Here is a 25809-nt window from a genome sequence, read left to right on the forward strand (position 1 = left end):
TCCTCTATGTTTTTTTTCAGACTCTGGGATGTTCGCAATCAAAACAGTTGTATGAAAATCTATCGTGGTCATATATCACATGTTAACTCGGTGAAATTCTCTCCCGATGGCCTTTGGATTGCCTCGGCTGGCACCGAAGGTTCTGTCATCATCTGGGACATACGCAAGAGTAAACAAATAATGGAATTTTGTGATCAACCAGCTGGCGCTGCTATTACATGCATACAATTTCATCCATTTGAGTTTTTATTGGCTGTGGGTCGTGTTGATGGCACCGTTTGTATATATGATTTGGAAACAAAATCTCGTATAACACAAACAGATTCTAATAGTTTGTTCTATCGTCATCCCATTAAATGTATTACATTTAGGTAAGATTAAATTGATAAAAGGCAATAGCAAAAAATATTAATAACTAATTATAATTTTAGTGAAAATGGAGAGTGTTTGTTTGTGGGTACAGCGGCAGCTATTTCAATAATTGGCTGGGAACCAGATCGAGAATTTGATCATATAAAATCGGCATGGACAGCATTGGGTGATATGAAAATTGTTAATAGAAGATTGGTAAGTTTTTATATTAATACCAAGTTATATAAGATTGAAGATTGTTGTGATATATTCTTTTAGATAATATACTCAATTATATTTTAATTTGTTAGGCATTTTTTTAAATGGTCCTAATGGAAACTGAAAAATTATTTTATTTGCATAAACAATTTTTTTATACTTATCTAGCTTAAATAAAACATTAAATTAAAATATTGAATTTTTTAGCACATAAATAATATTTTTTTTTATACAGCCATATTTAACTAATACGTTATGAAAGAGCTGAAAGAGAATTTAATATATTTCATTAAAATTTTAGATTTGCGGCTCTTTCGAACAAGAATATGTCAGCATTGATGCTCTCAGTGTAAATCGTGTATTTCCCTTTTACAATCCATCAAATAATACCGCCCCCGCCTTCAATCACAACTCGACGACACGAAAAAGTTTTTCGCGTGGCAATCAAAAGTTGCGACTGTCTATTGGTGGGCCGAAACCGTCCAGATTGGTGGAAGAAAATGAAGATAACCGCAGTCCGAGTTTAGATGGTCATTCATCGCCAAATCTCAGTTTAGAATTGGTCGATGAATCCGCTATAGATCCATCAATGCTACCGCCCACATTACCGTCCGTCTCTACACATCCCCTCAATGGGCATGGAGGCAATTCAATAAACATAACTTTAACAGATTTCGAGACAAGCTATACGTCAATGGGCGGCGGCAGTAGTGGTGGTGTAAATGTCCCCTTAAAAAAACTATTATCTTCCCCGTATCATTTTCCCACAATTGCTTCAAGCACGGCATATTCATCGTTTGGTGGCAGTAGTTTGGGTGCTTTAAATTTTGATGGTCCCAGCTCATTGAAAATGCCCGGCGAACGTGGCGACATCTATCAATATGAACGTTTTGCCGATCCTTTTACTCAGGATTCCGAAATAAATTTCAATGAAAGTTTCCCGCCTGTTATAACAAATTATGATAATACCGAAATGGTTGAAGATTTTCCAGTCAATACAAATCTGCACCAATTACCCGGTTCAACGGGCACCACAAATGGGGCCAGCAATTCGGTGAGTTCAACAACAACAGCAACAAGCACGGCCAATTTTACTCATCCGCCTCCGAAGACAGCTAAACCAAAAACAACATCGCACATTACAAAACGCACTACCCAGGTAACGAGTGGCGGTGTTAAGACCAGTGTTTCCTCCACCTTCCAACAACGCAATAAACTATCGCAAGTATCATCTGTCAGCACAACTGAATTGCACAAAATGGATGATAATATGCTTATTAAGAAATCCGCTTCATCACATATTGTTGTAAATAAAAATAAGGCACATGTGAATAAAGAGAATGCACGTAATAAAAATATAACCGTGCAAATTATAACTAAACCTCCTACACGTTCACGTACTTCGTTGGAATTGAGATCACCGCAAAAGCAAGCACAGCACTCGGCGGCACAAAGGCAAACACAAGTAAGTACACAGTGTTTAACACAGGAGAGTGAGGTTGTTTTTGCATTGATCCATTATAATATAAAAAGGAAGTACAGTTTGAAATGAACAACATTTTTGCAAAGAATTTAATTTATAAAACAAATAAGAAGTGCTCTGTTAGGGCAATTAACATATCACAGATTTATGTCAAAAGTAATAGGAAAGTGTTTGCGTACTAAAATTAGGCTGCAAATTTGTTATTTTCTTTGACTTAAACCTTTTTAGGCAACATAAATGTTGCACAAATCGACTGTACTTCCTTTTTGGTAACTTTATAGAAAATCCTTTATACTAAAATAAATTAATTGGTTTTTGGTGTTCATATAGATTGGTGTTGTTATTGTATATATTATATATATTGTATGCTATAAAATTATATATATTTTTTTTGCTTTTTCTCTTCTTTTTTTTTTTGAAATTATAGCGCCTTTCTAGTTACAACATGGATACTAGTAATGGCTCTGCAAATGTGTGTATTTTTTTAAATTCATTATTTTCATTTATTTATTCGTATTTTTGTGTTCAACCCAATTTGAATATCCTAATTGTTGTTTTCTTGTTATTGTTGTAATAATGCATGTTATAATTGTGTAATTGTTTTTTTTTTAATTATTCAATTTGGGTTTTTTAATTTATTTCTTTATTTTTTGTTTTTGGAATTTAAATTTAATGTATTTTTTAATATTTTCTATAGATTCCTATTAGTTATCGTCCAGATCCGTCTTTACTCAGCCAATCGGGTATGAAAAGCTTTAATAATAGTCGTCATAGTATTGATGATAATATACCAGAAATTGAAATGTTATCAGCAACACATGAACAAGTTTATCAGGAATTAAGTAATCGTAATGCAACATTACATATTATACGAAATTCAACAAGGTAAGTTGGATAAATTTTCTAATAAATAAGTTTTAGATAGCGATTAAATATATAAAATATAGCTACACTAGTATATAAGCCTGTCAATGCCAGGTAAACCCTGTGCTTTCCGATCGGTATTAAAAAAACCTGGCTCAGTATTTTAAGTATAACAAATTTAAACTTTCTGGATGTTCGGGTAGTTTTAGCATAAATAAATCTATAAATCTATATAAATAAAAATCAAATGTCGTTCGTTGGTAATTGCCGGAACGATTTAGACACATTTTTTTTAAAATATTGGTCATAGTCCAACATAGGTTTTTACGTAATGAAAAGTTGACCACGCCCACTTTTTCGATTTATCTAAAATCGGAAAATGCCTACACCGATTTGGCTAATTTTTTACTGAAAGAAAAATTGACCACGCCAATTTTTTTCGATATATCTAAAATCGCAGGACGCCTGGAGTTTTTACAGAAATAAAAATTGTCCACGTCCACTAATACGCCCACTTATTAAATACTCAAAAAACTCAAAATATCTAAATTCGATAATAACTTGGCCAATAAGCGTTTAATCAAGAAAAGGAGCTCGATCTGTGATCACTCATATTCTGACCAAAAATTGATTTTTTATATAAAAACTCAAAATATCTATATTCGCTAATAACTTGGCCGATCTGTGATCACTGATATTTCTGAACAAAAACCGATTTTTTTTATATAAAAACTCCAAATATCTAAATTCGCTAATAACTTGGCCAATAAGCGTTTAATCAAGAAAAGGAGCTCGATCTGTGATCACTCATATTTCTGACCAAAAATCGATTTTTTATATAAAAACTCAAAATATCTAAATTCGCTTATAACTTGGCCAATAAACGTTTAATCAAGAAAAGCAGCTCGATCTGTGATCACTCATATTTCTGACCAAAAATACTTAATTTTAATGACAACTTAATTTTAATGGTTTATCTTCAAGTATCTCAAGTATAATAATTAAAGCCAGTGGTGGACTACTAAACTTAAACGCTAGAAGCTTTAGCAAAAACTGAGAACACTTTCCACTTTATTGGTGTGTGCCCGATTTTTAATCAATTCAGGATTCGCTTCCTTGGTAAACAACAATTTAATATAAGCGAGGTGGGCTCAATTACAACAACCTATATCTAATATATAAAAATCTCGTGTCACAATGTTTGTGTTTGAACTCCTCCGAAACAGAACAACATAAACCGATTTTTATGAAATTTTGTATGTATATTTGGGAGCTATGAGAATAGGTCGTAAAGTATATTTCGTACCGCTAGGCCATAAAGGTGTCCCTATACAGAATTTCTATTTACAATTTGTTTACCAAAAACTTTTTTTCGCATTTTTTATTTGGCATTCAAAATTACCTATAACCCTAAATTTTCATCAACCGACCCTCACCGAGATTTTAGTATTTTGTATGACCAATATCCAAATATCAATACATATTTACCATATTTTATGAATTTCTTATATATTTTTGGTAGGTACGAGAATAGGTCGTAAAGTACATTTCATACCGCTAGGTTATTTAGGATTCCCTGTCTACCCATTTTTTTAATATTCTTTATTTTTTATTTAACAACCAAAATATTCACTAGAAATAATTTGTATGGCAGAACAACGTTTCCCGGTTCAGCTAGTATTTAAATACTTTAGAATAACAATAACAAGGGTTGCTAAATAATTGGGAATATAAAAGTGACGTTTATTATTATTACCTAAATGAACAAAATACACAGGCCTGTCACAGAATTCCATTCCGATCGAAAATGGAATTAATTCCGTATTTCGCTTCTCCACAAAAAATAAAAAGTAAAATTCTTTCGGAATTTTTTTTTAATTCCACTTTGAAAACTTCAAGTTTTCAAAGTGGAATTGATATTTCTTTGTAATTATTTGTTTTTCTATAATTTTTAATAAATTTTTGTACCAAAAACTTCACTTTTGTTTTAATATAAAAAGCTGTAAAATTGTAATCTGAAATACAAAGTTATTAAATATTTTTGGAATTAATAAATTACACGGAATCTGAATAGGAATTGAAATCATTCCGAACAAAATGTGTGACAAAAAATGAGTAAAATATTATTAGTGAAAGCAATTGGCAATACATTTTTCAAATTTCATCAGACTGGGTTTATTGTTATTACTTAAACAAAATATAATAAAAAAATAATTATATAATAAAAAGCAATTGGTGTACAAAAAAAAATTTAAAAAAATATTAACAAGAAATTGTGAATTTTATAGTGAACATCAAACAAATTTGGTATAAAAAACATCAAGTTATTTTAAGAATCAAGTTTAATTTTAAGAAGGTATATAATAAGGAGTGAGATTGAATGAATTTTAACACATATTTTTTCTAAAACTTTTTCTTTTACTATGCCATAATACTTTTGAAATATACTTTCCATGTAATTTTTTACAAAATGGACAATGAAAAAAACTATAAATGATTATTATAATTAATATTCACTACGAATCAAATTTGAGCAAAATTGGATAACGTTTAGAGGTTGCACATTTTATTTGAATTTTCGACAAAGTAATAAACAGTGAAAACTAAAATAAGCTTTTAGAGAAAATAAAGTTTGACGTTTTTAAAACAGCATACATTTAGGTTTGATATAAAATTGTGAATTATTTGAAATTGATGTCAAACGTTTGAAAGCTATTGTGATAATTAATGAAGAATTCCATTCCAAAATCGCAATTATTTAAATTAATTTTTTATTTTTTGAAATATATGTGTGTTAATATTTTTGATCTTATTCCATTTAATATTTGCAAGAATTTCTGACTGATATAATATATTTCTTTTAGATCTCATGATGTTCTTGCTGCTCTGAGGCAGGCCATTAAAATGGGTCGCACAGTTTTTGTGGATCTTTTAGGAGCAATATTAGAAAAGACGTAAGTTTATAAAGAAACATTATTAATCCTGATCAATTAATCTTTTGATTTAATTTCAGATCGTCCTGGAATTTAGATTTATGTATCTTAATATTACCGGAAATTTATGAACTGCTACAAAGTCAACATAAATTGTAAGTTAAACATATATTAAACATTTTGTTTTAATGAACTATATTAAGGGCTTGATTCAGAAATACGACCGGAAAAAATTTTTCAAATAGGTGGTATGAAAATCACTCAGTTTTGAAATAAGTTTTGAGTGTTTTTCCTATAAATAAATTGAAACTAGTTTTCTAGTCATGTCTCTGAATCAATAAATAATTTATAACCGGTTATGGGCAGTAGGCCAGGTTGTTGAAAATAAATAAAAAATAATAATAACAAATTATAATATATTAAATCTTTTTATATTTCAGTCATTATACACGTGCTTGTGATACATTACGTGTTATACTTTCTAATTTCTTGCCAATTATTCAGGATAATCTTGATCCCTGGGTCAATGGTTTGGGTGTAGACGTTACACGTGAAGAGCGCCATCGCAAATGTTTAGAATGTCAGCGATGGCTCTTGCAAATACGAAATCTACCAGAAAGTAATCATTTTGGCACCACCCTAAGCCAGCTGCAAAATATGATTGTTAATATTTAAAATATAAGTACACAGGTCTTATACAACTTTTATGTTTAATAATTTCTTTTTACTTATATTCTATTAATTTATTTATAAATAATGTTTTCTTTATTTTTCCTTTCGTTTTCTTGTTTCTAACATTTATTTTTTATGCATTTTATTTTGTAATTTTAATTTTGTTTTCTTTTTTTGTGTGTTACTAAATTTTTGTTTTCCTTTTTTAATTTATTTAAAAAATCCCTCCTTATTTGTCATTATAACACAAAAAAATCAATGTTTATAAAGAAAAAAAAGTCTACTTATAAAAAAAATTAAACATGTTTTTGCATTGCTTTCCTTTGTTTGAATTGGTTTTAGCAGCTGCAGGCAGCAAATTTTCTTTTAATTTATAAAAAAAATTTACCTGTTTCGTTTTATACTAAATTTGTGTGTTTGAATTTAAATGTAACACTAATTTAATTTTTGGTTTATACAAATTTTTATTCAACTTTCGTTTTAAAAATGTATGTAGTTTGTGTGTGTATGTTTTTAATAATTAAATATTTGTTTGATTTTGGTATGTGTGTGTTTTAATTTTTGCATCATTAAACTTTCATTTTCTAACTAGAGTTGTAAAATTGAGACATTTTTTTAAAACTGTTTAAGAATTTGAAACTTTACTGACTGCTTCATTATTATGGCAATAATTTTTGCCTTTTTAGTGAGCGGGAAATAAAATATCCAATATTTTTCTAATGTAAGTGTTATTCTTGTTTTTGTAGTAACAGCTAAAATTATACAATATTCTAATGTGGGGCTTCTGCATAGAAATCCAGCCAAGGAATTGTGGTACTTCAAATATTTAGGTCCATAAATCCATTGGACTTAGTGAGGTTGAATACAACGACATCACATACAAACCCAGTAATATCCATTCTTATGGCAATCGACTGTTAGTATTTATAAACAATCCATTAATTTAAATACCGTTAAAGAATTATTTTCAGACTCCAAAGATTTTTTATAGAAAAATTGTCTGGAGTGTGAAATTATTCTTTGAGTTTTCTTTCAAAATAATTCTCGTATAGAAAATTTCTTTAGATTTTAAGATATTTCTCTATAGAGAATTATATTGGCAATATATATTTGGAATTGACCCTTGTGACATTTCAGAGCCTTTATTCAGGTGTCGAGATCTATGGTTCTTAAGATTTCTGCCTGAAAAACACTACATTCATCCAAAAGTCTGAACGATATTCGTCTCCAAAATGTAGACTCCTGTGCCTATGTTTTCGGTATTTCCATTGAATGTCATGTCAAACATGTTTGATAAGTATGTTCATCCTTTGCAGGCCTATTTTTTGAGCTTAAAAGGAAGAAACTCAATTACTGATCGAAAGATTTTGAGGAGATAGTTTTTCTGAAGCCCCCAAATAACTACATACATAATTCGTCAATTTATCCGCAATATTCCGGTCCGGTGTCCCTCTGTCTGTTGAAATAGTTTTTCCGAAGCCCCCAAATAACTTACATACATGATTCATCAATTTATCCTCTATAGTCCCGTTCCGGTTGCTATATAAATTCGTTAAAATAGACCCAAAATGGATGAGCTATAAGCAAAAACCCACGAGTACCTCGATTTTTTACCCATTTTTTTTTCTTTATCGGGAGTACTAAGTCATTAAAATACCAATATGAATATCTAATGATAGACATTTCCATAGACGTATGTAACTCCATAGAAATTCGGGCAGAAAATGGGTCTAAATCGGGAAAAATATTTTTAATCCCGATTATTTTTAAACAACATTGTTTTTCAACAAAAAAAATGTTTTCTTAATGTATACTTTGGTGAACGGTATATGAAATTTGGCACATCCGAATCTGCTCTGCTCTTAAAGGAAAAATGAAACTCAATTACACCTCGATCGTTATATTACGAAAGAATTTTATTGAGCTCAGAAACTGCACATAACAAAATATTCTGAAAATGTTTCGATATTTTACAACTCTAATAGGTATTACTTTTTTATAACACAACTTATCAAATTGCATAGAAAAAATTCATAATTAACGAGATTTTAAGTGAATTTTATTGAAATTATTATTCAACTGCCAAATTTATTATCATGTTTTTCTAATTTTAAATTTAATTTTTATAACAAAAACCATCAAGCCAATCAATCATCCATTCAACTGATCTTCCATTAACTAACATTCAAACAAAAACATTTTATACTAAATACTAAAAAACTCTACCAAAATTTTACACTAAAAAAGTATTTTGATTTTTTATTTATTTTTAACAAATTGAATTTAATAGCATTCCCCCTCATCTTTTAGTTAACCTTATGAAATATTTGCATAAAGTGCCTTTTTATAAAATGCAAACCTAAAAATAAACAACTATAAATAGTATTTTATGTTTTAAAAACTATGAAGCCCTTATTATTTTTCAAGTTATTTATATTTTGCTTTTTAAACCCACTAACAGACATAATGGAATTGTAGGTATTAAGCAGAAACAAACAATAGAGACTGTAGTAAAGAAAGTTTTAAATTAAACAATTTGAATAAATAAGAAAAGATAAAAAATAAAATTAAAAATTTATGACAATGATTGAATGTGAAATTGGTTGTAAATCGTACTTATAGAAAACAAACAAAAATTATATGAATGAATTATAACAAAAGGAAATTTTAAACCGTCTTGATGTAAATAACATTTACAATGAAAATAAATATAAAAAGTATAATAAATAAATAACTATGTTTTAACATAAAATATTTTTGCACTTAATTAGTATACCTAAATAAAATAAATTAACTGATAATTATAACACAAAGAAATTTGGTGAATTTCTTTATTAATATATAATAAAAATAAAGAACATTTTACAAATTCTCTATTTAAAGCTTTTTCGAAATTTAAAACAAACGAAAACCTACTTACCACCAACACCAAATAAACCAACACCTTTTTGTAATGTTTTTTTTTTCACTTTATTGAGTATAAATAAACACATATCATAAAAGTATGTTTGAAATAACAAAATCAATAAAAATTAATTACAAAATAAACAATTTTGTTTTTCATCGTATTAACACATACTAAACACGAAGCAATAGTTATACATAAATTTGTTAACTGATTATTATTATTATTAAAATCACAAAAACAAAAACACTCTTTTAAAGCAATACTGATTTTCTTTTTTTTATCACAAACTAAAAAAGAATAATAATAAATCGCCACAAATATTTAGTCAAAACAACAATATAATAAACCAATTTCTGTTATTTTTATGTTTTCTTTTCAAAATATAAAACAACATAAAAATGAAACTAATTTAATTATAAGCTAATATTTATGCATTTCAATTTTATCATACATATAAAAATAAAAAACAACATTATATTCAAATCTCTCTCTCTCACTCTCTTCGTCCTGTTCTTTACATTTACACTCATATTTAAAGCCACAATACAAAATTGTACTTAATCATATTTGAAAAAAACTTAAAGTTAATTATACATAAAACGTATGCATAACTAGTTTTTGTTAAGTTCTTTAATTTTGCTAAAGCATAAGTTTCAAAATAAAAACATATGTAGTTTTTAATTTCTTTGTAGTTTTATCTTAAATCCTAAAATCTTTTTAATTTAATTTTTAGTTATTTAAATGCTAATTATATCTGTATGTAATAACGTTTTATTTTATTTTATATTATAATATGTACTGTCATAACAAACAATTAATGATATTTAATAAAAAAAAATTAAAACATTTTTAAAAAATGGTATGAATTTATTTTTGTTGTACGAATTAAAAATTAGATATACAGTACACTCGCGGTAACGTGAACACCGTTTAACGTGAACACCACCTAACATGAACAAGCTTTTGTTTACATTGACTACTCTGTAACGTGAACAAACTCAGAAAGCTCTATAACGTGAACAATTTTTTTTCACTGCAATTGTTTTCTAAGCTGACCGAAACACTGAAATACATACATTAAATTCGATTTTTAAAGTTTTGGGAATCCCCTTATTTAAAAAATGTCTTTGTATCCTATAAATTAATGTTTTTTATATGGCAGCGAATGAGTAATTTTATTTTTTTTGTTTTGTAATACATTTTAATCAATAACTTTTGATTTATATTTTAATAATGAAAATAATAATAAAAGATTTTTACGTTCATGCGTGTAAATTTTATATTTTTCCAATGAAATTCGACAATCGCTAACGTGAACAATTTCAATAACATGTACTGCCTTGGTTTTAATTAGTTCACCTTATCGCGAGTGCACTGTATGTATGTACTGTACTTTTTCGATATAACAAATCTATATGTTGTCAGTCTTGTCAAACTGAAAAGTTCATTATGTGCAGTACTAACTTAAAAGTGTCTTTATACCCTACACCACCATAGTGGAGAGGGTATTATGTGTATGTGCTGATGTTTGTAACCATAGAGAAAACACATAGAGCGGAAACTCTCCTGTCAAAGACCTTACTCAGTTGTCAAAAACCTAAGTGGTGAGAATGTATTAGTAAAAAAAACTATGTGAAAACAAAAACAACACTCGTACGTGTAACTTTTTTGAGTAATTTTTTTGTTTGAGTTTTTTTCGAGTTTCCACTCTATGTTCTCTATGTTTGTAACTACCAGGGAATTTATTTTCATAATTGGGCTGATACTTTCTAACTCGATTTAACGATGTATGTATGTGCTTCTGTTTAGCTGTCAGTCCATGTAAACTTGTCCGCAAAGTACAGGTCGCAATTATGAAGCTATTTCGATCAAATTTGGCCCAAGGACGAAGCTGGCTAAAATCGGTCCATTATTTCACATAGCCCCCATATAAAATAGGACTTTATTGGTGAAAAATGTTTGATTTATACAGATATCAACTCCAATAAATCACACCTAAACGTTTTGTAGATGTAGCTAACTTTGAAATGGTTCCTCTTCTTGTAAATCGGACTTAAGTTTGTCTTCGCTTAAAAGCCGTATTTACATAAATCTGTTACACGGAAACCATTTCGAAGATGATCGAAAATTTGTATTTTATCTTTAATTTAAACACAGCTTCATGTAACGGTATAGTTTTTAGATACTAGAATTTTAGTAATTTTTGTTAAACTGAGTTTAAAATATATTTTTTGTCGACTATCAGCCCAATTATGAATAAAAAATTCCGCGGGAGTTTGTTCCCCGGGAGTTTTTTCTCATTGAAATTGAATAGGAAAAATGAGAAAAGGGAAAAAACTCCCGCGGAATTTTTATTCATAATTGGGCTGTATATAAGGTACACAATGTAGAAAAAATCAACTGTTCGTTAAATGTGATATTAATTAACCCTTAAACCAACTGTACCTGAAAGGCAAATCAATGCCTGAATTTTGGTGAGTTTGTTCTGTTCAGAATTTGTATATAAAACAAAAACAAATTTTTAAAATTTTAGATATTTTGTTTTTGCTATCCCCATAAATATCACTTTGGTGACGTGATTTACAAAATTAGGGCCTTACATTTTCAATTTTATTAGATAAAATTTCCAAAAATTAAAAAAATATGTTTTCGATTCTAATAAATTCTAAAGGATAAACATTTTGTAACATCGTTTACCCATTATTTAAATCCGTCAAATCCTAATCGGTCTCCACGCTACCCCATAATAGGTACAACCGTAAAAATTTTAAATCCTTACTTAGTGTTTATTAGAATCGAGAACAATCTTGTTAATTTTTTTAAATTTTAAGTTTAACAAAATTTCGAAATTTTAAAATTTGGGATTGAGACAAGAAATTTTATTTTTATACCCTACACCACCATACCTAGGAGGGTATTATCTGTTTGGGTTGAATATTAGTCTAACTCTTACCTGAGTCTTACAGATCGACTCAGAATTACATTCGAAGTTTTATGAGAATCGGAGCATATAATTTTTACTTGTTTTTTTTATTATTTTTTTTGGTATATTTATATTTATAATGGGCTATCGAAAAATTCAATATTGATATTTAAACATCTTCAAAAACTAATTTAATTTTTTTTGGAAAATACCACCTGTACAAGCGGCTTTACCATTTGAAAGTTTTTTATGACAGCTACAGTTTCTAACATAACTATTGAAATTTGTTTAATCACATTATTTTTACTGTAAAGAAAAAAGTTCATACATAGAATGAATTTTTTCATAATATGAATGTATGAATTGAACATGATTTTTTTCCAATCTTTTTTCATCCAGGTTATGATATTAAAAGCTAGTTTCTGGGATAAATATAATCTACATTCTTCGTTTAAACCTAAATTAAACTAAAAATTGTGTTTCTCACTTATTGTTTATTTACTATATAATCTCGGTTTAATAGAGCATCATTGGTGAGTTAAACCTAAGTATAAAATGTCAAAGCACAAACAGATGAAAAATAAAAAAACAATTCCGCACAGCAGCTGTTTGTTTTGATTTGCTTTATTAATATCAATATAATTTTTAATATACATTTTATATACTTTAATGTCACTTCTTCTTTTACAAAGTTAAAATTTACAAAAAATTTAAAGTATTGCCATATTAATATGAAAAATTTTGGGGAATGCACATGTGATTTGACTGAAAAGTATATATAAGTTTGTCATTCCGTTTGTAATTTCTATCAGCCCAATTATGAATTAAAATTCCCCGGGAGTTTTTCCCTTTTCCCATTTTTCCTATTCAAATTCAATGGGAAAAAACTCCCTGGGAACAAACTCCCGGGGAAGTTTTTATTCATAATTGGGCTGTATGTTTTTCATTTGCGACCCCACAAAGTATATATATATATATCCCGGACCGTTATGGATAGCGTAGTCGATATAGCCATGTCCGTCTGTATGTTGAAATCAACTTTCCGTAGCCCCAAATAACTTACATACTTGATTCATATATCCGCTATATTTTAATTCGATTTTTTTTTCAACAAAAAATTTTATATCATTGAATTTTTTTCTCTAAGATGTAAATATATTAAAAACAAAATTAAAAAAAATGTTTGAAAAAAAGATTTTTGGCATAAAAAGGAAGAAAATTAAAAATATTTTTTTTTAATTTTGTTTACATAAAAATCTTTAAAATTTTTATTTTAAAGTACAATTTGCTGAAGGGTATATAAGATTCTGTACAACCGAATATCTCTCTTACTTGTTTTTGGTAGTTTTGTTGAAATTTTTAAATATTTTATATTTTTAATTCTTTATTTTGTTAATTTAATTTATTGATTTATTTATTGAAAATGCATATAATTTAAATATATCTTATATTCTATTTATAACTATTTATTTCAAATTAATCCATACATGCTGAACAAGTTTTTTTGATGACGGAAACCTTCGCGAACCATATTTTGTATTCCCCTCGTACGAGTGCAATGGCCCCTTATCCACATACATTGTTGTAGTATTTGTTATCGATGGTTGTTGTATCTCTGAGACTGCGATATTTTCAGGATATTTGAAGTTTAATAAATATTCACCGTCCTCATCATAAAGTTTAAAATTTCTAGCATTTAAGCGATCTCGTTGAAAATGAAGGTGACCTTTTAAAGAATTCTGTGAGGGAGTAATAAGATTATTACGGCTTTTGCGATATTTTTTTAAAACTTTACTGCTGCTAGGTCTAATAACAGCGCGTATTTTTGTTTTAAATGGTGATCCTGCCAATTGTTGATCGTATATTTTTTGTATAATTGAATAGGGTAGTAGAACATCTGTTTCAAAGGGTCTAACTCCTTTGGTATAAATGCGTACAATTTGTGATTTTTCACTGGATATAGGATATGTTGTTAGACATTTTAGAAGTGTAAAAAATATGATTATATGCAGCATTATTTGGTTTTCTATTTGTTATTTTTGTTAGTTATTATTCTGTTTTTAGTTCTTTACACTTTAACGCTTAAATTTCAACTAATTGTGCATATGTTTCAAATTTGAGATTTTAGTTGAAATAAACCTATTTCTGGGAAAATCATATTTAATATTAATAAAATCTTACATGCTCTGTTGGCCCAATTGTTGTTGGATCGTTAGATTTCGTTTACGGTGTTTTGTGTGATTGTAAGTGATCTTTCTACATACAATAATTTTTTGTAGCTCATTTACCACCACCATTATGCAATTGTTTTGAAAATTTTATTTTTTAACACTTTTAACTTAATACAATACATGTATGCTTCAGTTAACGAGAATAATTCTCTTTTACTTTTTTAACACACCTTTTTGTCATAATTTTTTGTTTGTTTGATGCACGGTGGTCTGTGAAAATACTCTCTTTAGAAGTAACATTTTTATTAGGGTTTTTTGCCTAGATAATGTTGTAATACATCCGTTTGTTTGGAATAAATATGTTAATTGAAAACCTTTTAAATTTTTAATAAATATTTTATGACTTTATTTTAGATTTGAAAAATGTTCACTTCCGAAAATAAAGTGTCTCCAAACCACAGTTAATATTTTGATAAATTTATTACCACAATTATATAAACTATTTGGATTTTTTTATGTTTATTTTTTATTGTTGTTTTTGCCGTAGACATATGAGATTTTTTGTTATTTTGTTTATGTCTTTCTTTTTGTTTTTATAATTATCTAAGTATGTTAAAACTTAACTCAATTTTTTTTTAATTTAGTTTGTTTCACATCTCTCTAATGAGAATCTTAAATGACCCATATTTTTTTTGTATGTTTAAAAAATAAAGATGAAGTGAAGTGTTGACGCGTTCATATTTGTTGGTCTAACAAATAAAATCTTTATATTTAATATTGTTCCTTCCAAAAAGCATCATATAATAAATGATGATCACTTCATATAAAAACTCCATAAAATATTATAAAATTCTAAGACGACTACTTATGCCCGCCTGTCTGTTGAATTTTTCCTTAAATAAGTTTATCAGATATGTTTGGTATTAAAATGGGTAAAACGATCAAACAAAACAAAAATTTACAACAAAATGTCCGTCCGATTAAAAACCCAGAAAATTTTGAACATTTAATTTTAAGTTTCGAGTTTTCGATCAAAAAAATAAATGTTGAAAAAATAAACAAATTGAAAATAGTTTTTATATGTATTTCATTTACCCGTAGATGTTTAAATAGAAAATGTAAAAATTTTCAGTCATCGTTTACCCATTATACATAACATGATACCAACAGTCATATTGGTTTTATGAAAATGAATTTTGTGATCATGCTGTTAGAATACAGAGTGTCAAATTCGACCACCTCTGGCTTCAAAAATTACTAATAAGAAATTTCTAAATCGAAATAATGTGGTGGCCAGCTAATTAGGGGGCAAAATTGTTTTCAATATTCCACAAATATTTATACAAAAGGATTGTTTTAATACACAAGTGTATTTTATTCAGATGTGTCAATTCATATACATATATTCTCCACCAAAAAATACGGAGTTTTTTTTTTAAATATATTTCCTAACATTTATATAATCATATTTTCATTATTAGAAAATATTCAGACCAAATTTCGTATTTTTAGTTCCACTTGTTACGGTCATATCATCAGCAGGTGCTCGCTTACGTATTCCATATATCTTTGTCGATATGTTGTACCGATTTTTCCAAACATTTTTGTGCAAAAAAAATATTTATACCAAATTTCATACCCCTAGGTCCTTTTATTTTGGCACTATCGCACTCAAAACTCAGTCGATAAAAAAATTCAAATATCTGTACCTAAATTGCTGGCTGCCACTGTATACGTATATCTTAACGATTCCACTAAAGAATTCATTACAAATTAATTTATAGGCCTAATGTCTTTGAGAATCATTCAAGTCTTCTTTAATTCAAATCCATTACAAAATATATAGATTAAAAAAGGTTTTATTTGATTTCATTTGTCTTACAAACAGACAATTTTATTTCAATTCATTTCGTAAATGATTAAAATCAAAACAAAAACCATAGATAATTGTACGTAGAGACGAGACACTCCGTCTTGTCAAACAAACAAAAAAAAAACAACAAATCATATGTCTGATACATCAAGAAAATACATTGAATAAAATGTATTTTGTTGTTGTAAGAGTTAAGTTTTTGATAAATATGTCTCGTCTATATGACAAAAACATTTAACAATTCAAAGCGTGAATGAACTTAATTACGAATTAATTCCATTATGAATTAATTCAAACATGAATGAATTCAATTCAAATAAAAGCTTTTTAATAAAGCTAACGAATTTGTTTGGTTGGCAATGGTTTAATGGAATGTTTCAACTAAATTTTTAAATTCTCAATTAAGATTTTAGTAAATTAAGCGAATTAATTTGAAGCTCTGACTTTGAGAAATAACAAATATACATATGTAATTATTATAAAAACCATGATACAATAATTGTAGAAGGTAGAATCACTAGGGAGAGTTTTCAATATTTAGCCCTATTTGATTTTGATTTTTTTCATATTTCTTTTATATTTTCTTTTGTTTGACGTTACAAGAATTGTATAATTGAGAATTTATTTTCTACTGGGTGTACCTTATGTTGTTGTATCATGATAAAAACTGGAAGTATTTTGAAATTTGCCATATTTCTCAAATATATTTTTATCAAGAAAAGTGTTATTGGCAGAAAAATTATTAAAAAAAAAATCCGTTTTGCCTTAAACTCCTTAATCCGATGCACCCATTCTAAAAAAAAAAAATATTTAATTATACAATATTTTTATGAAAAATTCCCAAATATTTAAGAAAAATTCTTGCACTTAATCCCTTCATCAATATTTTCATGATAAATTTCCAAATTTTGTAACTCTGCCCAATTCTAACTAAATTTAAGTTCTTTCATAAACTTAAACGATTTTTGAAACAAAACTAAATCGTTTAAATTAATGAATGCTTAAACTGGTAAATCAATAACAAAAAACTATAACTATAAAAAAATTATACTAAAATATCTCAAATGAAATCGAAATTTTTTAAATTAATTTAATGCAAATTTTTAATTTTTTTTGCAAATATTTTTGCAGAAAGTCTTTTTTGGTTAAAACACTTACAACAAATACTTACGTACGTACATACTTATATGCATATAAAGAACAACAACACAATATACATACATATGTATTTGGATAATAGGCGTCCTCAACTCATTAATAAATTCAAAATAATCGTCATCATCATATTTCATTCATATGATAATGAGACACAAAATCATGTTGGCCAATTTTTTTTTATTGTTTTTGATACATTTTATGTTTGTTGTATCACAAAAACTGGGAATCTTTGAATATTTTATTTATTTAGCAAAATTTTACTCAAAGGTCTTAAGCTTTATTATTATGGATTTTAAATTATCACAAAACAAAAAAAGAAAAAACTTTTAACAAAAGCATTTCAAGAGATTTGAAGATTTTTGAGGAATTTCCAAATTCAAACTATATTTTTATTAGAAATTGTGCAATTTTTGAATGAAATTAAATGAACTGAATGAACTATTTATTGAAACTACTTTGAATTTATTACAATATGATGATAATGAAAAAGAGCATGATGATGTTTCTGGTTTAGTATAAATATCATTGATGAACTTGTATAGAGTATCAGTTCATTACTTACATTCCTTAGAGTAGTTCCAGTTCCACTTTTGTTGGAAATCAAATAAGACTCAAGCGCAAAATTTCCAACATGAAGGTAAAAATCGATTGCAATACAAAAATGGCTTGCAATATACGAATGGATATTAATTTTTACAAATGATTTTAGGTATTCATCTGTATTTTGGCTGTTATGGCAACTACTTGCTCTGCCGGTTTATTGGCTGGCATACTTGAAGGCGGTAGCAGTGGTGGTGGTGGCGGCTACAGTTATGGTCATGGAGGCCATGGTGGTCACGGAGGTCATGGTGGTGGCGAAGTTCACACTGTCGTTGTTCATCATGAAGATGGTGGTCATGCTCATGGTGGTTTTGATCATGGTCATGAAGAAGTTAAGACTATTAAGGTTATTCATCAAGAAGAAGGTCATGGTCATGGTGGTCACGTTGAACATGGTCATTTCCATGGTGGTCACGAAGAAGTAAAAACTGTCCAGGTTATTCATGAAGAAGGTCATGCTCATGGCGGACACGGTGATCATGGTCATTTCCATGGTGGTCATGAAGAAGTTAAAACTATTCAGGTTATTGAGAATGCACCAGTTCATCATGAAGTTAAAACCGTTAAAGTAATTCATGAAGAAGGTCATGCCCATGGTGGTTTCCATGGTGATCATGGTCATGGTGGACATCAAGAAGTTAAAACTGTGAAAGTAATCCACGAAGAAGGCGGTTTCTCCGGCGGTCATATTGAACATGGACATGGTGGTCATCAAGAAGTTAAAACCATTAAAGTATTCCATGAACAAGGAGGCCATTCTCACGGTGGATTCGATGGCGGTTTTGGTGGCCATCAAGAAGTTAAAACCGTTAAAGTAATTCATGAAGATGGTGGTCACTCCCATGGTGGATTCTCTGGTGGTCACTTCGAACATGGTCATGGCGGTCATCAAGAAGTTAAAACCATTAAAGTATTCCATGAAGATGCCCATGGTGGTTTCTCCGGCGGTCATGTTGAACACTTTGGCGGTCACCAGGAAGTTAAAACCGTTAAAGTAATCCATCAAGAGGGTGGTTTCTCTGGCGGTCACATTGAACATGGTCATGGTGGTCATCAAGAAGTTAAAACCATTAAAGTATTCCATGAACAAGGAGGTCACTCTCACGGTGGATTCGAAGGCGGTTTTGGAGGTCATCAAGAAGTTAAAACCGTTAAGGTAATTCACCAAGAAGGTGGTCATGGCGGATGGAATTAAGCACTTAGTGGTTGGCTATGCACGCCACTTGTGATTAATCTAGTCTATAGAGAAGCTGTAGAATCAACACTGTTACTGTTATTTAGTATGTAATAAGAACTGTTAGTTAGTATTAAGTAAAAATAAAATATAAATTATAAATAATTAAAATTTGAATTGTCTTTTATGAAAAATTACGATTATACGTCTGTAGCAAACGTATAAATACTTGAGTGAAATGATCTTATCTAGTCATTTAAAAAGATTTTCGAACTCCCCTTCAATCATATCATCATGTAAACCCCATTAAATTCTTGGTAAAAATAGTACATGGCATGATCTATTTTGTTGGAATCGGATATCAGTGATCTGAACTCCATCCAATTCTGGGTAAAAATAATCATCCAACGTGATAGTGAACCCTATTGACCGTATCATGAAAAAAATGGTTATTTTTAACTACCGAAATGAAATACACACATTGCAGTATCTTAGCTCCTATATATTATTGACAAAGTTAATAGCCAAAAAAGAGCTTTATTGCTGATGAAATTTGTTGTTCTCGACTCAATAATTTCCAAACGATCGAGGAAAATTGATCGTAATTTTCTTAATTGAGATTATGGAATTCGAAATCGAACAAAAAATTTAGTACAATTTATTATAATTTCGATATCGAAATTATTTTTGGGCACAATAGTCAATTTGATCACGAATGCGGTAATTCGATACCTAAATTTTTATATGGAATCTACAAAACATTTCCCGTGCTAATTTTTTTTTAAAACAACTTATTATTTTTACAAAAACTTTTAGTATTTTCGGTGTAAATGAGATTTGTTGTCCATCATGAGTTAAGATTTCCCGTCAACCAATCATAGAAACTTCGGTACATTGTCGTACTGATATCGGATATGAAATCGGCAACTTGTGAAGATTTCGTTATGAATTCTGACTCAAAAATGTTTTGCATTCGTTTTCTAATAACTTATATGTACCCGAATAGATGAAAACGATACATTCAAGAGTATTAAACAAGTTAGGTGCATTGTTTGGCGATAAAATACTTTGCCCTCTGTGGTAAATTGACATTAATTTTATAATTTATTTAATTTTAATACAATAATTTACATATATAAATAAATACATATATCTAGTAACACTAGTCTTTCTTTAAAATCTACTTTGACCAACCTCCGCCATGACTACCTTTTGGTTGTTTAACTTGTATGATTTTTATTATTTTAACCGATTTACTTTGATGGGAACCTCCACCTCCACCACTACTACCACCAGCATGTTTTGGTACATGAATTATTTTGAAAATTTGCTCTTGTCTTGGTGGAGGCTGATCGTGTATAATAACTTTGTATACCATAGGTTTCGGACCAGCACGTTTCTTTGCTGGAGGATGTAAAGGTTTGGCATAATATGTTGTTGTAGTCTTAGGTTTAGATCCTTTTTGTGTTACTGGATATATAAAACCATCGCCAATGCCACCTTTGGGAGGACTTGCTAAAATAAATGCAATTAGTTGTAGAATTACAATTATCACTAGTGAAATTGTTATGGAAAACTGAAAATAGAAAAAATTTAAAATTTTTTAAATATTTTTTTAGTTGCTTTACTGACCTTCATATCTTCCGTGTTATGTGTTGCTGAAGATAAAGTTCCAAAGTAATCCTTAAGTTTGATGAGATGTAACTGAGTTTACTTTCATGTTTTATCATTGATTTTATAGTGATAGTTGAATGATGGGTTTTATTATTTGTATTGTATGTATATTAACTCAGCATTATTTCATATTATGTTGAGTGGAATGTTTTAGGGTTATTTTGCATAATCGCACTTATAATACTTATGTAGATACACTCAATAGAAATGTTAGTAAAAAGTTTGGTTAAAAAGTTCATATTGAACAATATTGAATAATGGTTCCTAAAAAATTGGTTACTGTTTTCAGATAAGGGTCATGTTCTGAAATATGGCAACAACAAAATATTTAGCTTGTTATCTAAAAATCGAATTTTTTTCAAAATTTTTTTAAATAAAATTTGAATTAACGATATATAGTCAGATGAACTTTTAATAACTTGAGTATTTCTCAAAGGATTTTTGCTTTTATATGCTGAAGAAAAAGTATTTATTATTTTAAACAATTTCTAATTTACATATATGACAATACAATAGAAACTCTTCCAAAGATTTTTTTTAGATTTCAAAGTATGACGGGTGGAATATTGTGGCATGAAAAGTTTAGTGCTGAAAATTTGAGCCCAAACGGACGTCGTTTTCGGGACGCGTATCGAGGTCAAATTTCACAAATTTATTTAATATAAATTGACAACGTTGTCCGATTTGGCTAAAATTTTCATCTGAACTTTTAGACCTAGTGTCACAATGTTCCTCCCGTCACCCCTCAAAATTCTAACAAACCTTTTTATACCCTTCATCTTCATGAGAAGGATATATATAAGTTTGTCATTCCGTTTGTAATTTCTACATTTTTCCGACCCTATAAAGTATATATATTCTGGATCCTTATATATAGCGGAGTCGATTAAGCTATGCTTGTCTGTCTGTCCGTCTGTCTACTGAAATCAACTTTCCGAAGCCCTCAAATAACTTACATACACGATTCATACATCAATATCTCTGGCATTCATCCGGCTCGGTTCGTATTTAAACAGCCTCTATTTTTGAACTATATCTGGATTACTAAGTCATTAATATAGACAATATGGATATCTAATGATAGATATTTCAAAGACCTTTGCAATGACGTACATATATAAGACCATAGTAAGGGACCTACAATGGCTCAAAATCGGAAAAATATTTTTTAACCCGAATTTTTTTTTTCACCAAAAGTTTTTTTTCGCTAAATATTAAAAAAAAATTTAAAAAAAACAAAAAAAAAAAATTTTTAAATTTAAAAAATAAAAAAAAACCAAAAAAAAAATATTTTTTTTCCAAAGTATAATTTTGTGAAGGGTATATAAGATTCGGCACATCCGAATATAGCTCTCTTACTTGTTTTTCCATACAAATGATTGGCACTCTAATATATAAGAGGCTATCCTAAACTATTTATTTGTTATATTATGGTCTGAGCAAACTTTTCAGCTCCATCTGCTTTTGGATACCAAAAGATAGCTTACCCAACTTTTGTATTGATATTGGTAATGTAAGGACTGTATGTAACATCAGAACAGGAACCAACAAAAATTGTGGGTTACTCCTCCTCCTGGGCTCATATATAGGAATATAGTTTTCAAAAATAGATTACAAAATATGAAAAATTTTAAATTCGCCTTCGGTATTACCCAAATTATTTCTACTTTTTATCTGTCAAAAAAGAAATAATTATTATTTCCCAATAAACTTATGATCTAAAACTTCAAGCACTTATAATTATGTTTTAAACTTGAGAAATACTTAAAACAAAAACTTGTAACTTGAGTTTATGTTTCCATTTTACTACGGATATATAGTGTAATACAACTAGCTTAGCACTTCACTCAAGGCTAGAATTACACTTGAATTCCAGCAGAAATGATTATTCGATTTTAAACTACTTCGAATTTATATCAAATCACATAACACCAATATTATTATTATGAATTAAGTATTGTCAACGAATTTCTTTGAGTGAATGCTGTCGTATTTGAGTGTGTTTTTCAATAGCAGTGACCAAGTCATTATAATGTTTAAGAGTTCACCAACAATTAAAGCTTGAATAGATATACAAATGTGTTTTTGTTTTTTATATTTTTTATTTATTTATCTAAATTTATTTATGAATTTGGTGTGTGTGTTTACACTGAATCATTTGATGTAACAGTTAATGAATCTACTATGGCTTATATAACTAAAAAAGAGACTACTTAAAAAACTAATAACAGATTTTGGCACAATCATGCTTGACAAACAATCCAAACAAACTGATGTCTATTTATAATGCAATGGGATGGATGTGTGTAGGCATGGGATGAGTGGATGCTATGTTTGTTTCGCTATTTTCCTAACTATACATGATGTATTTGAGGTGAGTGTATAGATGAGGGTCAACTTATTGCCAACCTCCTGAGGGAGGCAAGTAAGAGTTTGAGGGAGCACCACCACCATAACTGCCACCAAAGCTGCCACCGTAACTGGCACCACCAGCACCTGGAGCACCACCGTTAGGGCTTAAGGCACCAATGACCTTCAAGGATTTGAGTGTTTCGAAAGTATCATCGAAACCGGCACCAGCAGATGAACCAGCATCAGCATAACCGCCAGAAGAGTAACCACCAGAAGAGTAACCGCCAGCAGAAAAGCCAGAATCAGAAAAACTACCGCCAGCAGAGGATTGCTCATGAATAACTTTGATGGTTTTAACTTGTTGAGCAGGAGCGCTGTGACCCCCAGCAGAGTAATCACCATGACCGCCAGCAGCGGGTTGTTGTTCATGAATAACTTTAATGGTTTTAACAACTTCTTGAACACCAGCATCAGCATAGCCGCCATGTTCAGGTGCAGGATACTGTTGCTGAGCTTGTTGTTGTTCGTGGATTACTTTAATGGTTTTGACTTCTTCGTGACCATGATCATGACCATGTTCGGGGGCTGGATAATATTGTTCAGCTTGTTGTTGTTGTTGCTGTTCGTGGATGACCTTAATAGTTTTAACTTCTTCAACGGGAGCATGATCATGATATTCTGGAGCAGGGGCAGGGAAACTGACATGTTGTTGTGGTTGTTGTTGTTCGTGGATAACCTTAATGGTTTTTACTTCTTCAGCATGGCCATGACCGCCATAACCACCAGGGGCTGGAGCAGAAGCTTGTTGTTGTTCATGAATAACCTTGATAGTTCTTACTTCTTGTTGACCACCATGGCTGTGACCCGAGAAGCCACCATGACCGCCAGATTGCTGTTGTTGTTGTTCATGAATAACCTTGATAGTTCTCACTTCTTGTTGACCGCCGTAACTGGGTCCGGAGAAGTCGGAATGACCAGAGAAATCACCATGACCGCCAGATTGTTGTTGTTCATGAATGACCTTGATAGTCTTAACCTCTTCATGACCACCAGCACCTGAATAGCCACCAGCACCACCACCTACGGAATAACCACCATGACCACCACCCACTGAACCGCCATTTCCATGGATTACTTGGATAGTTTTGACCACACCACCAGCGGAACCATGTCCTCCATGACCACCGTCGTAACTGTAGCCACCATTGGAGGCATATGAGCTACCGCCACCTGATGAACCTCCAAAACCACCGCCGCCAATAAAACCGGCCGAGCATGTTGCCACCAAAACTGCCAAGACACAAACGAAAACCTAGAATTCCAAAAAAATTAATAATTTGAATTGATTCTCAATGTTTTTTGTCGTTTTTGTTTTACCTTCATTTTAGGAATCTTCTTGCTTAATTTGTTTAAAAGAGATCTAAGGAAACTCCTGATGAGTTGTTGTGTCTAGATGATATGAGACTGATACCATTTCAATGGATTCGCTCACATTTTATAAGAAAACAAAAGCAGGCACTCTGCATAATTAAAATCAGTATGATCCCAAAATCGAAATACGATCGTAACCAAAATATACATACATATGTATGTAAGTACGTAACTATGTGTGCATATGGACAACCCATTAGTAAAATCTTCGATTTAGTGGATGGATGCGTTGGTTAAATCATTCGAAAAAAAAAACATTCGTAACTAATAATTCACAGTTGCATATTCATTTTTTCTCGGCTTCTACTTCATTATCTCATTTTCGTTATCAAAGTTTTAAATTTTACCAAATTTTTTTGTCTTTAAGTTGCTGGCAAACTATTACAGCAAAAGCAAGAAAGCTGAAAAAACAACATTAATTAATTGCTTAATCTTCTTCGTTGATGCTGTTACTGTTGTTGTTATTTTAAGTTTATCCCAAATATCACTCCATAATTATAACCATTTATTTTGTTGATGAAGTTTTTTGGAGTTTCTTTTTAATATGTTTGACTGTATACTCTATGATTAAAGTGCGTTTTGACCCTCTTCATTCGATTTAAATTCAAACATTTATTATTAGTTCCTTCCAATGTTGTTGGTGTCGCCTAATTTGTGCATTTTTAATTTTGTTATTAATTTGTTTTTATATTTTACCAAGTGTTGGAGTCAACTCGAACTTTCATTTTTGTTTGTTAACTATTCGTATGTGTTTAAACCTTTATGAGTACCCTACATCGGTACTAAATAATCAAATCATTAAAGGCACTTAATTATATTTTATTTAATGGCCTCTTGATAATTAAATAAAAAAATAAAATTACACAGTGATACAAAAGTGACAAAAAAAAATATAAATGGGTTGTCATGTAGCAATTATGTTTAGTTGGAGTGCATAGAGTACGAAAATACTAATAATTTTTTTCGATCACTATGAGAACTCTCATATTTTTTGTAGCAAACTCTACATACAAATTTAAACTA

At 29.6% G+C, this 25809-nt stretch overlaps 3 protein-coding genes across 6 annotated transcripts in view; 2 read left to right on the forward strand and 1 right to left on the reverse strand.

The window, feature by feature from the left end:
* The window catches only part of kat80 (katanin 80), a 62054-nt gene that overhangs the window by 30852 nt on the left and 5393 nt on the right, over positions 1 to 25809 (forward strand). For 2 of the 4 annotated variants that reach the window (XM_065507777.1, XM_065507778.1), the window contains exons 4-8: positions 21 to 371; positions 432 to 567; positions 872 to 2035; positions 2481 to 2525; positions 2751 to 2938. In XM_065507777.1, the coding sequence (XP_065363849.1) occupies positions 21 to 371; positions 432 to 567; positions 872 to 2035; positions 2481 to 2525; positions 2751 to 2938 (1884 nt within the window). Of the gene's footprint in view, positions 1 to 20; positions 372 to 431; positions 568 to 871; positions 2036 to 2480; positions 2526 to 2750; positions 2939 to 5781; positions 5872 to 5930; positions 6006 to 6290; positions 6533 to 25809 lie in introns of those variants that run through there. The other 2 variants (XM_065507775.1, XM_065507776.1) reach the window with 2 other exon arrangements.
* Positions 18187 to 19350, forward strand: LOC135956540 (histidine-rich glycoprotein-like). The gene is made up of 4 exons (XM_065507072.1): positions 18187 to 18192; positions 18265 to 18359; positions 18474 to 18862; positions 18905 to 19350. The coding sequence occupies exons 1-4, from the start codon at positions 18187 to 18189 to the stop codon at positions 19348 to 19350; spliced, it is 936 nt and encodes a 311-aa protein (XP_065363144.1).
* LOC135956542 (keratin, type I cytoskeletal 10-like) lies at positions 23086 to 24738 on the reverse strand. The gene is made up of 2 exons (XM_065507075.1): positions 24733 to 24738; positions 23086 to 24667 (listed from the first exon to the last, which is right to left on the reverse strand). The coding sequence occupies exons 1-2, from the start codon at positions 24736 to 24738 to the stop codon at positions 23402 to 23404; spliced, it is 1272 nt and encodes a 423-aa protein (XP_065363147.1). The 3' UTR covers positions 23086 to 23401.

This window comes from Calliphora vicina, chromosome 4 (genome assembly GCF_958450345.1).
Source record: "Calliphora vicina chromosome 4, idCalVici1.1, whole genome shotgun sequence".
Lineage (NCBI taxonomy): Eukaryota > Metazoa > Arthropoda > Insecta > Diptera > Calliphoridae > Calliphora > Calliphora vicina.

Coding starts and splice junctions, on each gene's coding strand:
- LOC135956540 (XM_065507072.1), top strand. Junction 18,360..18,473: donor AGCAGTGGTGGTGGTGGCGG/CTACAGTTATGG, acceptor TGGTTTTGATCA/TGGTCATGAAGAAGTTAAGA. Junction 18,863..18,904: donor TATTGAACATGGACATGGTG/GTCATCAAGAAG, acceptor TCCATGAACAAG/GAGGCCATTCTCACGGTGGA.